At 30.5% G+C, this 19,116-nt stretch overlaps 1 protein-coding gene across 1 annotated transcript; it reads left to right on the forward strand.

Moving 5' to 3' along the window:
- The first annotated feature begins 7,905 nt into the window (after window positions 1-7,905).
- LOC136079997 (uncharacterized) lies at window positions 7,906-10,336 on the forward strand. The gene is made up of 2 exons (XM_065796642.1): window positions 7,906-9,695; window positions 9,868-10,336. The coding sequence occupies exons 1-2, from the start codon at window positions 9,671-9,673 to the stop codon at window positions 10,194-10,196; spliced, it is 354 nt and encodes a 117-aa protein (XP_065652714.1). The 5' UTR covers window positions 7,906-9,670; the 3' UTR covers window positions 10,197-10,336.
- The last annotated feature ends 8,780 nt before the right edge of the window (window positions 10,337-19,116 follow it).

Below are 19,116 nucleotides of genomic sequence, written 5' to 3' on the forward strand. Positions count from 1 at the left end.
TTTTTTAACCTTGGTTTATATATGTATACTTAATCTTATACGAATGCTGACCACATATCAGGGTTAGAAAGTAAATGTTTAATAAAAAATAAAATAATGTGCTAAACGAGTCTAGAAATTTTGATATTGTGTGCGGAGTCTCACATTGATCAGATGCCCTAGGCATTTACTATTTTTAATATATATTAACAATATGAATAAAGTTTCTTATACAATATTGTCAAACATGTGTGCTGACAATACAAATTTATTCTTAAAACTACCACAACGTAAAAACATTGTTCATAATAATGAACAGTGAATTCGAAGTTTTCAACCAACGGTTTAAAGCAAATAAATTATCATTAAATTGCAAAAAAACTTGCTTTACTAGTTTCCATAAAATAAGAAACTAAATTGTTCTTGTGTTAAAGTGTCTAAAATTATCACTCAATAAAAATTAAATAAAGTAAGAAAAACATTTAAATTTTATGGGAGTTTAATTAATGACAATTCATCATGAAGAAACCGCAATAGCCACATTGAAATGAAAGTTTACTCTGGTATAAGTATATTATAAAAATAAAGAGCTTTTCCTGTTTATAAGTTGCAAAAAATGCATTTCTTCAATCCTGCTCGTTGCTAGTCCGATAAAAAACTATATTGTGGACCATATATGGTGGATGCATAATGACCAAGCTTGAACCACTCTTTTTATGGCTGTATCATTGGTACCGTGCGTGGGTGGCTATTATTTTTATAGCATTAAATATAAACATGTCTGAATGAGCGCTATGATATATTTGAATGCGTAAGTTTTATTTAGGCTACATTTATAAAGCACATGAAATCCGTATGTTTACCATACCTCTTTAAATGGATATGATTGGTGCGGTCCCCATCTCTTTGATCATATTGTAAAGTATTCAAAACTTGAATACTTTACAATATTATCAAAGACAAATAAATAATACTTCTTGCGCCTAATACTTCAAAATCTTGCTTTTATATATATTGAAATGATGCTGTCGCTATTTCAGAAATAAAGCGATTCCTTTCGTTTTCCCAAGTGAAAGTAAAGAGAAACACCAAAATACCAATAATGGGTATATGTCTTTACAGAGAATTTCCCTAAATGAATAATATTTTCTAAGACACTATAGTAAATGTTCTAAGCTTCATATTTGGTCCTTAAACGATTATGTGGTCAGCCTTCACATCATAAAATTATGTATACCATTTCTTACCAACAATACTAGAACATATAGCTTTATATATTTCCATGGGAATTGTCTTAATAATATGCCTAGTTTTCTCATATCCTTTTCTCACCAAATTGTTGTTCCAGTTTTTGCTGATATGAGGCGCTTTTCACTAAAATATCTTATGCATTAAGCAGCATTCAGTTGTTGAAGTCTGTTGCTAATTAAACCCACTCGTCAGTTTTCTTATGTCTATAATTGCTGCCTTTTTAAGGATCCTACGGATAATGCATAAATTTTATTACTTTTTTTGCGACAATTAAACCATTTGTTTCTCTGTTAGATACCGCGGTAACTGAATTCAAATCAAAATAATAGACAGCTCTTCACGAAAGAAGCGTCTATTCGGTCAACCAAAAAGAGCAGATTGACCATTTTGCCACATCATGGAGCAAATAAAATACACATTCATGATCAAATCGGTTTAGTTTGGCAACAACTCCACCTTATATATAAAATAGCGCGTTTTTTATATATCTTATTTAGATAGCCCACTCATAGTTAGTGCTCATTTGCACTTGAAAAGTAACACACACTTTTAAGGCGTGCGGCTCTTCCAGTTGTTTGTAATCAAGCTAAAGAGTTTTTTTAAAATTACAGCTGCCTTAGGCTTCATGCCGAGCAATCAAGTTTTTTGATTATAATTTGCTTGCATCACAGAAAGTAATGCATTAAATCGATGGGCCAATTTCTGCAATAAACCATGCTTTGACATAAACAACTCTTGATAATAATAATTTCAGAGTCTTTTAGCCAAGATACGATTATATTGTTCAGCAATTCCTTGTTAGCAATGGTTCTTAGTCGCCGCTCGTCAAATTAGGACGTTATAATTTTTGAATTGCTTAGTGGTAGCTCCAAAATCAATCTGAAGCTATTTTCGCTATGTTACGTTTTATATTCGAGTTACTGAAAAAATAAATACATAATCAAAAATACTGAAGCAGTTTTGTTAAAAAGCATTTTGTTCTGCTTATAGCAAAAAACAAATCAGCCTGGTGGTATATAGCTTGGAGCAGAAAAGAATATTAATCAAAAAGCGTAACTACTCAGAATTTCACTTGCGCCTTTTCAGTTTATTTCCAGCAACTGATAGCTTGAAAAGCTAATTGTCCGCGCAAATACCTTTTAGGTCTGTAGTATAACAATAATTATTCAGTACAAAATGAGCTCAAGATTCTTTTAAAAACGATACAGGGTAAAGAGTACATGCTTATAGTTGATTATTGCATCATTGAAAATAGCTATAATTTACAAACTTGCCGCGTTAGCAATCTCTGGAGGCTATGTAAACAAATCATTATGGCTCATCATTATTATATAACGCTACGAGGTATAATGCTACTCCGATGATAATCATAGACCATGTATCAACAAGAGCCATTTTTACTTTGAAAGAAAAATCTTCTTATATGCTTGTTGAAGTAGAGAACAGGCTGCTTCTATTTGTGCTCAACTGGAGTCTATCAGACAGCATATTTCTATGCCGTTGTTTTAAAACACGTTTCTACAACATGCTCTGTGTGTCTAAAACTCTATGTGTCAACAGCATACAAGAAAGGTATGTATTTCTATGAGTGAGGCGTTAACAAGTATTAGTTTCATTTCGATCTGAATTTTTGCTGTAAGTATTGTTTCCACAATCATTTAATTTGGACATTGTCAAAATATCTTAAAGAACAACAAAAAAAATTAGGCTTTTATATGTAATTTTTAGTCAATAAGGCCATTTGTTTGGTGTCATATGTCCCAGAAGTTTTTAGAATGGAGGAAAAGATAAAAAAAATCTTTAAAAAACAATATACATTTAAATAAACAAACCACAGGTATAATTCACCACCAATTCACCAACATTTCACCAAAGATATTATGAGTAACCAATAATAAAATAATCTCTACTTACGTAAATTTTGAGATGTAATATTAATATTATTACTAGCTGTCATGACCTGTAAAATACAGGTCATGGTAAATTTATTATACACCAACCTTTTCTATACTTATTACTTACTTCGATATATTTTAGTAAGAGGTAGAAAAATAATTAAATTTATATATAAAAACTTTACTTGCTGTTTACTTTTCAAAGTTATAAAATAAATTTTCTGTTATATTAAACTTTCAAAAACCTTTAACGTTTTAGTAGACGTTGCGTGAATCGTTATTTATCAACGAATTGGATATCAGTACCAGCCTAAATAATATTTAGAATACCCGCTTGAAATGTGTTAATTAAAAACCTTTGGTATAAAAAGTTTCAAAAAACATGACATAACTTAAATATGTGGAATAACGGACTTAACATGATCCGTATAGTTATTACTGAGTATTAATATATGTCATGGTAAGTCTATTCCACAACTCCCATTTTAATAATTTTGCTTTATTTCAATAATTTTTTAAAAAGAGCAAAATATAAAAAACTTTGTTTTTAATTAACGATTAACTTTATATACTTTACAACTTTTGTAAACTTTTATATATTAAAAAAAAACAAAAAACAGGGGCGGATTCTATTATTTTTTTCTTTAATAAATTTTTATTAATTTTTTTTTAGGCCATCAACAGCTTTTTTCATAGACCAACCAGGTTAAGTTTTAAAAATCCGGAAAATTGTTTAGGGTAAAATATCCGGAATATATTTTCCCTTAGCTTTATCTTAATTTTGCTTTGAGATGAGGTGTTTCAAATTTTTTTTGGTTTTAGTATGAGTGATGAGTGAAAAAGCTTAAAAAACACATATATTATAAAAATATATTCCTAAACTTGTTTATGTATGAAACACGTTTCGGCTATCCGGATAAACTAAAAGATGAGAAAAATACGGAACTCCATATATCCGGGCAAAGATAATCCCTGTTATTAGGACTCTTGCCATATTAATTTTAAAGAAAATTAAAGTTTTCATGTAAAGTCTTTTTTCTATAAAAAAGAAAGTTGTCTCTTTAATGCGTACACTTAATCTACTTCTAAGCACATTAAAACCTTAAAGTCTATCATGACATATGCGCAACAAATTCCTAACCGTGTTTTCATGCTTTTTAAAATTTTAAAAAGCTTTTAAAAAATTCTCTTCTTTTTGTTTGTTATAGTATATAATATTTTTATATATGATACGCATATAATCTCTATAGACCTTTAAAATTGTTTTCGTATTCTAGAATATTGGAAAAAAAAAAGAAAATATTATGTGTGAAAATGAAAAGGTTTAACCCCACACGAATTGCTTCAATCACTTTGGCATGAAACAATTTTATCTTTTAACACTGTTTAATAAACTAAAGACTTATTAAACTTTATAAAACCGCATGTAAATGCTTTATGAAAAGTCATATGAATCAAAATTGAGCAAATTCAGCCGCAATAAAATTTTCATTTAAAAGTAAACCTGTAGCATTTGATATAAATTTTAACAATTTACATAATTTGAAGTTTACCTCAAATAATTGCATAGATATTCGTTCGCACAGATAAAATACGAATCATGACGGATTGTAATTTCAAAACAATACCTAATAGCTTTGTAAAATTAAAGATATTTTTATTTACACATGCATTAACAAATTAAGAAAACGAAACAATTTTTAATAGTTTTTAATTGTATGTCTATATTGAACAAACACGTCACCTGATTAATCTAAAAAAAAGTAACCGAATTTAAAAAGGAGTGTGTAAAAATGGTGCTTAATAAAATAAGAGTTGAACTTTTATTTTTAAATTGAGCTTTGAGTTTTCTTTCTTAAACTTATCTAAAATACAGTGTAAGCAAATAAAACAGAGCATAATATTATAATTTAGGCCGGTGGCCAACATTGATTATCGCTTCATCCCGTTGGACACATCTAATAACTGAAATTTCTATATTGAATCAAGCTTTTCTTAGTATTAACATTTTAAAAATGTAAACTTGCCCCTTTTTTACTCTGCAGTTTTTTCACAATCTATCATTTTACTTTCCTTTATCGTGCTTTATCGTTTTCTAACGATTAGTCTATCGTTGATAATTAATAATTTACGGAACAACTAAAGCGACCGAATGTTATTTAAAACTTTATAATAAATCTTTCCTTAAAATATCTCTGTCATGTTTGGTTTAGAATATAAACAGACAAAATGGCAGCTACATCGTTAAGCGACAATATTTGTTTAATTCATTTTGATGATATACCGAATAAATGCATTAAAAAATGCAGTACTAAAGCTATAAAAAAATATTTAGCACACGAAAAAGGTGGTGCAAGCTTCGAAATAAAAATGGAGATGTGGCAAGATTTTCTTTTAGAACCATTAACGCTAAAACAGAAGAGGAATTCAACTCAATTGCAGATATTATAGAAATGGAAAGTTTTGCCATGGGTTATTTTTACCATCCAAAATGTTACGAACGTATTTGTAATGTTTTCAAACTTGAAATAGCAGAAAATAATAAGCAGACAGAAAAAATTGACTAGGATGAACACCAACAAACTGAGCTAAAAAAATGTAGGAAAACTAATATAGATGATGAAATGCAACAATCGACATCTATAAATGCAAGCACTGACAAAGCTCAGCCAAAAAGAAAAAATTTCGGTGTAGACAATTGGGTGAGAGTAATTATTTGTGGCCAGATATATGCATAATATGTCAAAAGAAACAAAAATGGAATAATGACAAGGTAAAATTGTACATTATTAACTAATTTTATTTAATAATCTATAGCTAATGCATACTTTATACCATAGTTTTTCTCAAAAATCTCTCTATTTTATTTTTTAATTTGTTTGATTTGGTTGACGTCAATGGTGCGGATATAAGTATTATTAAAATTAAAAAAATAATTTTTTGTTTGTATTGCAAACAGTTTAACAGGAAAATTATATTTTTACAATATAACTAAATTTTTTTATTAAATTGCATTAGAGTAACTTTTTGATGATAACTGTTGAGAGGGTAATAACTGTTTATAAATATTAATTTTCAATGCTGGTTTCAGGTATCTCTACAAGATCAGAAACATTTGATTGTGCGAGGTTAAGAGAAGCAGCCAACTATAAATTTAATGAAAATATTCTTATACATATTAACGAAAAGAACTGTGTTGCTCTTGAAATTAAATATCATCAAACGTGTTACATAAGTTATACAAAGTGTTTAGCAAATTAATCAAGAAGAAAAAAATCATGTTTATGTCAAAGTTGTTTAGTCTGTTTGTTTCAATCGTTTATCGTGAAGAAAATATTGATGCCAGTAATTATAAAGTGTCCCATTTAAAGTCAAAGATTCAAGCAGCTTTTCCACAATTAATTTTCCACACACCTGGTAAAAGAAATTCAAGTGAAATAGTTTTGCTTGAAAATCTATCAAGTGGCCATTTTGCTGAAGAGCCTTGTTTATGATAATGAAACATCACAAAGTGAGTTTTCTCAAACAGAACCTTTGTCGGATACTGATAAACCTCAAAATATCAACTATGAATTTGTTGATACGAGTAGCATATATAGAACAGCATTGCATTTTCGAAATATAATAAATACAACTCCTGATTTCTTTTCAACATGGCCTCAATTATCTTCTGAATTCTCATTTAAAAATATAGAGAACATTGTACCACCTGGGTTATTTAATTTTTTTGTTTGGCTGTTAGGTATTGATGATGAACCAAAAGTTGAATCCTACATATGTATAGAGGAAACCATTAAAAAAAATGTTTTATCTTTAATTCAAGATTGCATTTATATAAGTTCAAATGGGCACAAACAAACACCTAAATCTGTGGCATTGTCACAATGGCAACAAGGCAGATAACTGGATCAAAAGAGTTGATAAAAATATTGAGTGGTTTTGGTCATTGTATAACATATTCAGCCACAATGAGGTATGAAATAGCATTAGCATCTATCAATCTAAAGTAAGATGTAGTTTTACCGCAAGGTAAGATTAAACAATATCTATGATGAAAAATAATTTTAATTCTAAAGTGATCAAAACAAGGCTTTTGTAAGTATTATCACCATAATATAAACAATAATATATTCAAAAAATCAAAATAAGTATATAATTTATCTTAATAATAGCTTAATTTTTTTATCGGGTTTATACAATAAATTTCTGGTCTTCTAAATCAAATTTTTAATCAGGAACTAAAGACACATCACTGTCAATTTTGGTTTGGGACAACATCGATTTCGGTGAGGAAACAAGATCTGGGAAAGAAACTACTCATATGGCTAATGAATTAACTGTTCAACCTTTAAATATTGGACCAACCCAAGAAAAAAGAGAGGTATAAACAGTGCGCAATGTAAGGGGAAAAACTAAAGGGACAGTTTTCACTAATTTATAAATACATTTTTTCTTGTCTAATCTTTGCTATGTTAGGAAAGATATAGAAAAGAATGGATTATAGTTTTTAAAAAGGTGGCTGGATGACACCTTGCCCTCCCCCCCTCACATGGAGCACTGCATATCAATTATACTAAATCAAAATTAGAAACTTTATGATCTTTTTTGAAACATTTATGTTGTTTGTTAAAACTACATAGTTTTATAGCTAGCAATTCTTTTTTTTTAGTAGGTGTTCATTTATTTATGTTTCTATATTGGATTTAGCTATTTTCTATAAAAAAAACTTTATTCTTTTAGTAACCCACTTCATACCATTTCACTTTTTTTTATTAGATAACAGTTTCAAAACGACCTCAATCTATTCAAGAACCACTTTCTAGCATATTATGTTATCAGATTGGGAAAAAAGAATCACCCAAGCTTAAAAAGCTAATCGAAAAAATAAACATTGATCTTGTCATTTTATCTATATCAATAGAGAAAGTCAAGGATCAAGATAGGGCTTATCTATTATGCAAAAGCCAAATTTAATAAAATTCCTTTCCAAGTTGGACTGCTTTCAATATTGGTCAAAACAAAGCTGCCTCTCATGTCTCGTACATTAGATATTTACCAGTTGTTGATGCTCCTGTTACTGATATTGCAACAATATACTCAATATTACGTAGAAGTGTTGATATTATAAACAAACTAAATTTGAAGTATGGAGTAATTGTCTGTGATGAGGCTGTGTATTCCAAAATTCAAATGGTTCGGTGGAAGGAACCTAAGTTTTCGAATAGATTTGTAGTAAGACTTGGCAAATTTCATACTATTATGTCATTTATGACTGCTATTGCTAAAAGATTTGATGGATTCGGTTTTAAGGTATTTAATTAGTTTTAAATATAAGGATGAAAATTTTAGAAGATAGCTATTTCTATTTAGAGATAAAAGATATTTTGACAAATTTTGATTTTTTGTGTTAAAGTTTTTGATAAAATTATAAACTTTAATTTTTTTTAAATATTTGCAAGCTATCATTTATTGGTTTATTAAAACTGTAAACTTTGGGCATTAATATATCAGTCTCAATTTAAGGATATTGTCATTGAATCTGGTCTAGTGGCAGAGGGAGCAATTAAAGGTATTCTCACAGGTAAACAATATTACAGAAGCATAATGGTGTATAAAATCATGTTTGAGGCTTTAAGTCGCCTTAGATTTGAATCATTCTTGAACTCCTTGGATGGTGACAACCGACGTGAAGTAGAGGATTTCTGCTTGTTATTAATAGAATTACATGGAACTTCTGAATTCCACTGGTATATTGAAAGTGGTTTGTTTGTTGAAATTAGAGTAATTATTATTGAAATTAGTATTCCCGCCTCAGTTGGTATCATAAAATTAACGAAGTCGAAGCTTATAAATATACTCGAAGATAAATGTATCGATAAGTTATCAGTGGGTATTCCTAAAAACAACGCATTAATTTTGGACGGTATGGCTATATTGCAAATAATTAAACCTATACCCGAAAATTTTGAGAAACTCAGTCGATTGATATTCGCTATGGTAATGAATTTTGCCATAAGTCAAATAGAGTTGACTTTGTTACGGACAGGTATCGATATATTAGTATCAAACACGCCGAGAGACAAAGATGAGCTGTATCTGGTGTCCAGAATGTTACTATATTTGGGCCTAATCAAAAAGTACCCAAACAATGGAAGAAGTTTATGAGTGTTGGCAGCAATAAAGAGGAACTGGTTAAGTTTCTCTTGGAAGAACGGAAAGGTTATGCAATAAATGAAATAGAGATATTTATTACACATGGTGATAGCACATACTGCTTCAGAAATTCGATTTGAACGGAATTGTCCGAACTTCGTAGCGACCAAGAAGAAGCTGATACTCGGTTATTGTTACATTGTAAGCATGCTTCGGTTTCATATGCTCATGTTATACTTGCAAGCCCCGATACAGATGTGTTCGTAAGTGCATTTTACCATAGTTGGTTCATCTCTGCAACTCTTCATTTTGAAACAGGATGTGGAAACAAACAACGTATCCTTAATGTAAATAAAATCGCAAAAGAGATTGGTTACGATTGGTGTGATGCAATGATTGGATTCCATTCCTTTACAGGTAAATTCAAATTAAATTTCACAAGTGAAATCATTATCTTTCTTGCAAAGAATTTATTTCATGCACTATTTTGCTACTTTATCAAAAATAATGTATTAAATTGTGGTGTTTGTCTAAACTAATTTTGTATCTGAAAACGTAAATGTTTGAAGTGTTTCTACTTATTACTTAGGTTGTGATGCAGTGTCTGCTTTTCAAGGAAAAGGTAAATTATCTGCTCTAAAGACGGCAGGAAAGAAAAAAGATTATTGTACAGCATTCCGAGGTATCGGAATGTCACAAGATGTATCAGCGTGTGAAAACACCTCGTTTGACGAAAGACTCTATGATGATGATGATGATGATGATGATGATGATGATGATGATGATGATGATGATGATGATGATGATGATGATGATGATGATGATGATGATGATGATGATGATGATGATGATGATGATGATGATGATGATGATGATGATGATGATGAAATAGAGTCAGAAAGCGATCTTGATGAATAAAAAAATAGTTGACATTTCTAGTATTTTTTCTTTTTTTAAACTTTAGGTGCTCTACTTTTTGTTACACTTTTGTTACAATATATGAGTACGAGGTAGTTCAATTGCATCGACGAAAACAAAACTTATTATCTTGAGACATGGCCGGCGAGAATAGATATCAAAAATTCGTAAGTCTAAAAAGGTTACTATTCCAAATTTGCAAGCTAATCCGACAAAAAAGTTTAAACTTGCAAACTAAATGAGCTAAAAGGTCATTATTTGCCAACTAAATGAACAAAAATTTATTAATTGTTACCCCTTCCCCCCCAACCTCAATTAACGTCGGGTCTATCCTTGAGAACAATGCATTTTAAGGTCAATGTTGTTAGAAAAAACGTATTCAGTGTTTAATTTACTACAAGTAAAATATCACTTTCACAAAATTTGACCATATTTTTTTTTTCCATTGCCCTTTTGGGGTAAAAGACCCAAGCCCTAACTTCTCAAAAACTGCAGGGCAAAAATGGGGCAAGTTTCTGTTTTTCGTATCTTGGTACCATGCTCTAACAATATCAAAGCAAAAAACTTAGTTATTACAAGTGTCCAACGAAAACTCATTTTAAGTCACATTTTTGCTATATGGCTACCGGCCTAATTTAATTATATTCTACTCTAATATTAGTCAAATTTAAATTAGATGTTTTAAAATAATTGAGCAATGTGTAAAGATAACATATTTCAATAAAGTATTTAAACTTAAGTTTTAAATAAACTGTTATAATCTTCTTAACTGAGTAATGTTATATATTTAAGGTAGCTCGTATTAAATATTGACAAAATGTTATAAGTATTTAGTAGGAAAAAACAATAAAAAGTTATTACTACCTTTTTTTTACTTTTTTTTTTTTTTTTTTACAAATAAAAACTCATAATTAAAGCAAATTGAAAAAATTATAAGGCCTGTCTCCTCACTAAGTACTGCAAGCATTGAACATTGAAAGATAATCCTCCATCATTAAATCTCTTTCATTACGTTAAAATGTACTTAATGCAAGATTTGTAATAAATAAGTAAATGCAAAACAAATAATAGAAAACCTATATAAGCCTTCATTTGCTTCAAGTGAAGAAACCTGGTAATCCTGAAAATTCTTGAACAATTTTAACTTTTTTTATATATTTCACATTTAAAGAAAAAAGGTCAATAATACAATAAAGGAAAAATTAAAATGTATGTATGTATGTATGTATTTAGGTATGTATATATGTTTGTATGTATGTATGTATGTATGTATGTATGTATGTATGTATGTATGTATGTATGTATGTATGTATGTATGTATGTATGTATGTATGTATGTATGTATGTATGTATGTATGTATGTATGTATATATGTATGTATGTATGTATGTATGTATGTATGTATGTATGTATGTATGTATGTATTTAGGTATGTATATATGTTTGTATGTATGTATGTATGTATGTATGTATGTATGTATGTATGTATGTATGTATGTATGTATGTATGTATGTATGTATGTATGTATGTATGTATGTATGTATGTATGTATGTATGTATGTATGTATATATGTATGTATGTATGTATGTATGTATGTATGTATGTATGTATGTATGTATGTATGTATGTATGTATGTATGTATGTATGTATGTATGTATGTATGTATGTATGTATGTATGTATGTATGTATGTATGTATGTATGTATGTATGTATGTATGTATGTATGTATGTATGTATGTATGTATGTATGTATGTATGTATGTATGTATGTATGTGTGTATGTATGTATGTATGTATGTATATATGTATGTATTTATGTATGTATGTATGTATGTATGTATGTATGTATGTATGCAGGGTTGGCCGATTTAAATCACATCAAATTAAATCAGCAATTTAAAACAAGATTTAAATAATAAAAATTTATTTAAAAACTATTTTTGTCATATTTCAAAACAAAACCAATTAAATATAACAGAACTATGTATTTATAAAATTAATTACTCAAAGTATACAACAAAACTAAATAAAATAGTTAATGCTACAGTGCACAAAACAAATCAATACACATAATTATCAATTAAAACTAAAAAATTTTTCTCCTGTGTCCAGCATTAAAATGAATCATCAACATCATATTGAACAATTTTCTGCTGATTAATATCCTTACAGAGAAACACAAGTTTAGCAGCTTTTTCCATACCATATCTATTTCTCAGTTTTAAAGGTACCAAGCCGTGAAAGGAGTACACACATTCAACTCCTGCAAATGAAATTATTGCAGTCATCAATTTCAAAATTGTTTTTAATTTTTTACTTTCAATTTTATCACCGTGTGATCTCCACCACTGAACAGTTAATGCTGTAAAAACTTCCAAGCTAAATTCAAATTCCAGGAATGGGTACAACTTTCCTCTAAACTTCATAACTGTTAAAATAATAAATGGGTATTGTAGATTGACATATTCCAACGCAGTATTTTTTCAATTTCATTCAACATTCTATCTTGGTAATGAGGGTGAAGAAGATTAGCCAGAAGGAGGGATGGTGTCACTGTCTTTTCGTATCTTTTTTTGATTTTCTTTTAGATAACTTTCTCACTTTTACACAAATGTTTGTTTTCTAGATTTTTCCATACTTACACTTCATCTGCTATTTAAACCCTAAAACGCAGAAAATAAAGTCTGCGTTTCAGGGTTCCATTAAAAATGTTCTGCGTATTAGGATTATCCTAAAACGTAGAAAACAGATTTTCAAAAGAAAGTTCTGCTCCATTTCCTGCGTTTTAGGTAAACCCGTTATTGTCATATGTTGTTAGAACAAGTCAGAGACAAGAGGCGTATTTGATGAGCAAATTGCAAGAATAATTATTGAAACAAATTCATCATTTCTGTTAGTTTAGCATCCAGAATTGCAAAACAAAGTAAAACGAAGACGTTAGCTTATCGTAGTATTAAACTTAGAAAAATACTGTGTTAATAATTATCTAATAGACGGTTCCTAGAGGCTGTTACGTTCAAACGGTAGCTATATTAAAAAGTACATATAAAATTGAATTTGAAATGAAAGTAAGCGCTACTTTTTGTAATACATTGTATTCATTTTGACATTTTCTGTACAACCAAATTAAGCACTCTTCACATTGTATCATCGGGTTGGAAGAATCGTAATCGATTACATAGCCACAAACCTCACAAATATCAATTTTAATAATTGTTGCTTTTCTAGTTTTCACTCTTTTTAAAGGATAAAAACGAAAAAAGCTGCAGACTCAAATTGGTTTCCTTATTTCGGGCTTCTTGAATTAAAGTTATCCTTAGATGGCTTCTTAGAGAATTAGAACTTTGAGATTTTATTATTTTTGGATCTTGTTCAAATATCAAAAATGTCGCAAACGCAAAGGCAAAAACACCGCAACTATTTTCATCTTGCTGTTGCAATGGTTGTAATGGGCTGTAACCCAAAGCCAAGGGATATGAATAAACTGAATCCAGTTATCTTTCACAACTTTTGTGAACTGATTGGATGCTATGTATTCTGTTTTTAACAATCCACCCGCTTCCGGAAAATTTTCTGTCAAAACAGTCAAAATCGCATTGACGTGTGACGATTGCAACTGAGATTTAGCTGCAATTAAATTAATTTCTTCAACACTCAAAGATTTTGTTCATTTTGGGTTTGTAACAGAAATTTTTTAACTATTTCTATTTTGTCTTGAAAACGTTTGTCATCATTTTGAAATACCACCCTCTCTTGAATTTTTGTCTGCTGTTTAACTTGAGCTGTTAATTCAAAGACTCTTGCACTCTTTAGAGTTGTATCAATCAATTTAACCGCATCATCCTTTTCTTTAAAAAACTTAAATTCTTCTTCCAATGAGATTCCATTAATGAGAGTAGATGACTCAAACCGATTGAAATATACACAATTGCTAAATGAACCCAAATCGTAAACTATTGTGAAAATGACACTTGCTAGAAATAAGTGAGATGAAGGAGGGTAGGATTCTTCAAGCAGACTTGATTTAACTTTAGGAGTTAATGACCGTTGGTTTTTAACGAAAAGTACATCAGAATTACGCTGATAGGTCTTTTTCTTCTTGGGTTACTGTTGATGCAATGCAGTCGATGCAGCTAAGCGCTTTGAAACTCGAGTGACTATACTATCCGGTGGGTTGATGGAATCGGTTGATGCATCCTTTAAAAACTAGAAATATGGAGTTGAAAAAAAGGTAGATATTTGAAGTGATATTGTTGAGTAAAAAAAAGTACAGTAATGGCTATTTTACTGTACTAAAAGTACAGTAAGAACTAATTAAATTCAATATATAAACAGTTTCAACATTTCCAAGAGTTAATGGTGATCGTTTATTTTGACCCGCTCATTTTGACCCACGAAAATGAAATTTGAATTAAGTAAAAAGGTCTCTTCATTCTCGTTTGGTTGATGCTGAGGGTATGATGAGTCTAGGTGTTCGGTAACTCCATCTGCTGTTGGACTACTCGGTGGGTTGGAATAGACTGATGCATCCTTAAACAAATCAAATTGTGGAGAAAAAGATTAATATGTTATAGTGATGCTGTTTAGTAAATAAGAAATGTTTAGAATTGGCTACCGTAAAGCAATTATGTAAGTAGGACATTTCTTACATTTTCTTTTCAATGAATTAATCTGCTCGTTTCAATCTCCTCCCTCAGGCCTTGTTCATGCAAATAAGGTAGGTCGTCGTCATCAGAAAGTTGCGTTTTTTTGGTCTGGTTGAATTAGTCCCTCGCAGCTTTTTTTTTTCGCTTTCTTAACAGCATTCATCCTTGTCTTTGCTATGTTTCGTAGCTTCACTTTCGAACGATTATTGGCTTGATATTTCGCCTTTGGATTCATTCCAATGGAAATCATTGCAGTTATAATGTGGGAGCAGCAAGAGGTGGCGGGACAAGAACAAGTTGAATAAAAGTTTCCGTTCTCGTCAAATAGTGACACTACATATTCTTTCCAAGTCATTCCTTTGACACACCTTCCTGTTAATGATCAACGCAACACGATCAGGGTCTCTGCTGAAACGATAAGTTCTGTCCAAAGCCCCTTCATCCGGTTGAAAAACTTTGCTGAAATTCTGATGTTTTTGAATACAATAAAAGTAAAAAGTATTTTTAGCAATCTAAACGAATAAGTATTGCGCCGTTGAAATATTATATAGAAACTCTATATCAAAATAAAGATGCAGTAATGCTGTTTCAGTTACGTTTCAAATTCAGTTTTAGTTTCTAGACTTATTTGTATAGCAATTAATTAAAAAACTTAACTGATTGCGCTGCAATAATAAATGATAGCGCTATGATATTATAACCTTTTTACAATAAATAAGCATTATTACTTTATTGATAAAGTAATAATGCTTATTTATTAAAACTTACTGATAAAGTTCGCTCGTCTTCCGCATCTCTGAGTATTTCTTCTAAGCTTCTCGTGACGGGCAATGTGGGTCATTCTTCTTTGTTAACATCATGTTTGTTTCTGAAACACTCACGCAAGTGAAAATCTCCCGAGCCGTATAATCCTTTGTAGATTATCTTGTACCAAAACTCTGAAAATTCATGAATTTTGATAACGAGGTAATCAGACTTGCACTTCTTTGTTTTTGCGTAATGCTTCAGTGATATTTTCATGAATTCGGCATGGTTGCTTGTTAGAATTTAATCCCTTCAGGCAAAACCCAACTTCCTCATCCAATCAATATTACTTTCAGTATTATCCAGGTAATAGCTGAGGAAGTCTTATTTAAATACTAGCATATAAAAATTAAGATTCCTTACAGAAGATTAAGACCCAGTGAAATAGAAAATGCTATTCCATCCAATTATGTAATGCCAAAACGTACTCGACACATTTTAAACTATACATGCATAATCAAATTATCAGAAATTTACAAGCCCTTGCAATAGAAGAAAAATTACCTTGAAACATTTTAGTCAAGTTAAATACTTTTGCGAAAAAAACATGGAGAAAATTTAACTTGCCTGAAATTTTACTGCAACTTAAATAAATATTGCGCTTGTTAAATCAATTAAAAGACGGTACTCGAAAACTAAAAACGAAAGTTAAAATATTCGCAAAAGTATATTCTGTATTACCTGCTGATAACTAGTCCATTTCAATAGCTTTCGCTTGATCAAATTGTCGTAAGCATTGCGCGATGATGCACATAACAAATCCCTGAAGTCTTGTCTAAGTTGTCTTTTAACGTTCCGATTAGCGCCTCCGTTCAAACGTCGAAACGCTATCTTCAAATCCCGGTAGGCGTGGATAGAACAACGGAAGATTATCAGATTGTTGAAGTAATGTGCCACAGAATTGTTGAGTGCTGTTTCTGCATTAAAAACAAAAACAGAATTTTCGTGATCGTTTAATTTGGGGAAATTTCAGTGTAGCATCTGAATACCACGGTCGTGAGCAACCCTTTCTTGTCTCTCATGTAGTGCAACGAGACGCAAAATAATTGGATTTTCTTCAAAAAGAGGGTGGCGGTAGCTAACCAAGGAAACGTAACATTCTTTTTTTTTTTTAAATTTTTTTTTTTAGGTGCCCCAAGAAGTCCTTACGGTCTTGTCACAGAACACCGCGGAAGTGCATTTAACCAGGAAGTTCACGCCTCCTTCCTTACCGTGACGCAAAAATTTTATCAGAGCTCGTTTCGAACCTGGATCTCCTGCTTATACAGCAAGCGCTCTAACCACTGCGCCACGGCCGCACAAATTCTTTGCTCATATTATAAGTTGTGTCATAACTTAATATCAAACGCTCTTGTCCGTATTTGTCTTGGATTTCTTGAAAAAGATCTGTCATTCCTATAAAACTTCGAACCAAAATAATTTTTGTGTTAATTCAATGTATTGCAAAAAAAATAATTAAAAAGAACAAAACGAATGAAAACCCTTATAATTTTAATAGGAATCTATATCAATTTTAGCTACTTAAAAATTATGTTTAAATCAACTTTATACTTATGTTTAAATCAACTATATCAAAAGAAACAGCTAAACACCGACCAAAAACAAAATATAAAAAACAGCACACGTATACCATTCCAAAAAAAAAAGTGCTATATATCAAAAAAGTTATATAAATGAAAAGATGGGTATACTGAATTAAGCGTTTCAAAACATGATGACGTAATTTATACGTAATATTTCTTTATAACAATAAACGAAACGAATAATAAGCTTACGTTTGTCAAGGCAGGTTATGACGAATTCTTGTAAGAAAACATAATCAAAGATAAATTTTGTCTTAAGAGATATTTCCATTAATGAATCGATTCAATATTGAGAAAGCTGTCTCCTTTGACGAACAGCTTCTTGGAAATTGGTAACTTGCTTCCGGTTGCGAGGCATATTGATCGTTTGGGCTTTTAAATCAGTCTCATGGTTTATCAAGTCACTATAAACCAAAATTGGCACTTCTTTGTACCTTTCCTTCATTTACACATTAACTGATGATTTTGTTTGGACGAATCCTCTGGCTTTTGCTTTGGGTTTCGTGCAGTTACCATGTGGAACTGGGATAGCAACTTTTTGGTCGCCCGTGTAACTCAAAAGTAATTTATTTGGGTATTTTGAATAAGTCAGAGCTGTTCTTTTAAATTACTTGGAATGAGCATCATCACCGTTTCCAATACGAGTATTGAAAAGGTATTTTGTGCCATAGCTACCATCTTCATTTTTGTATTTTTTTGTTCCAGTCTGCCTCCACACTAAACCGTCACTTCTCCAATCTTCATTAAACTTTGTTTCACAAAATTCAAACACATGAGTGTTATCACCAGAGGTTCTTTTAAGCACTATATTTGACACTGACCTTTTTTTGAAGGAAGTAGTTTCCTTTTCGAACGGCATGGTGTTATTGCACTGAGTAAACCATTAACTAAATAAAGGTATATTATTAACGATAACTAAACTAAAGGTATAATATTATATAATGGCAATATCAAAATTGCCCTTAGAACAGCTGCTCTAAATTTACCCCCATAAAGCATTAGCTAACAAAGGCAAACAAACTAACAGTTTCCAAGAGTACCTGTCTCTTAATTATAACCGCTAACAATAACAAAAAGTAACTCCCATGGAAAAGGTTAGAAAAACACATCTTAGGAATTACCTAACTCTTTCATAAAGACAGACGAAGCTCTGATGCGTAAATAGAACAGCAGACCATTAAAAACTTACAACAATAGAACAATGGGATTTCCAAAATCAGAAGTTCAACATTTTCATTTGTTTTTCAAATATTCAACTTTTGTCTCTGTAGCTGTCAAGAGAGTGACGATAGTAGAAGAAGTTTACCTTTTTTAAAAAACTCATAGTTTTCTGTGGGAAACAAATTAAAATTAATTTTAGATGATAATTTTTTTTTCTTTCATAATTTCAGTTTGGATTGAAAGATCAACAATTAACTATGCAAAATACAGTAACCGAACAATAAACAATTTTCTCATTGCATTACATGTCAAAATTTAACCACTGCCGCACTTGCCGGTACTTAGAAGTATCTGCAGATTGTTGCGCGTCCCAAATTGCGTTAAATACTATTTGGTTTATCATCATTCCATTCATTGCAATTGTTACAACTAATTTTTTTGACATAAACAGTTATAAAATAATAACAAATATATACATTCATAAAACCCATGTTTAACATTCTGCGTTTAGGAAAATTCCGCGTTTTAAGTTCTGCGTTTTAGGAAATTCCACGGGAAATTTCTGCGTTTTAGGTTAGCCTGAAGCATAGCGCCAGGAATTTTCTGCGCTGTTTTCTGCGTTTTAGGATTCCATTTTCATTTTCCATTTTCTGTGTTTAAGGAAAACGCGACAATAACCTAGAACTTGTATTTTTATTTATTGGTCCATTATTATATATACT

The sequence above is a fragment of the Hydra vulgaris genome, chromosome 05 (assembly GCF_038396675.1).
Source record: "Hydra vulgaris chromosome 05, alternate assembly HydraT2T_AEP".
Taxonomy (NCBI): Eukaryota; Metazoa; Cnidaria; class Hydrozoa; order Anthoathecata; family Hydridae; genus Hydra; species Hydra vulgaris.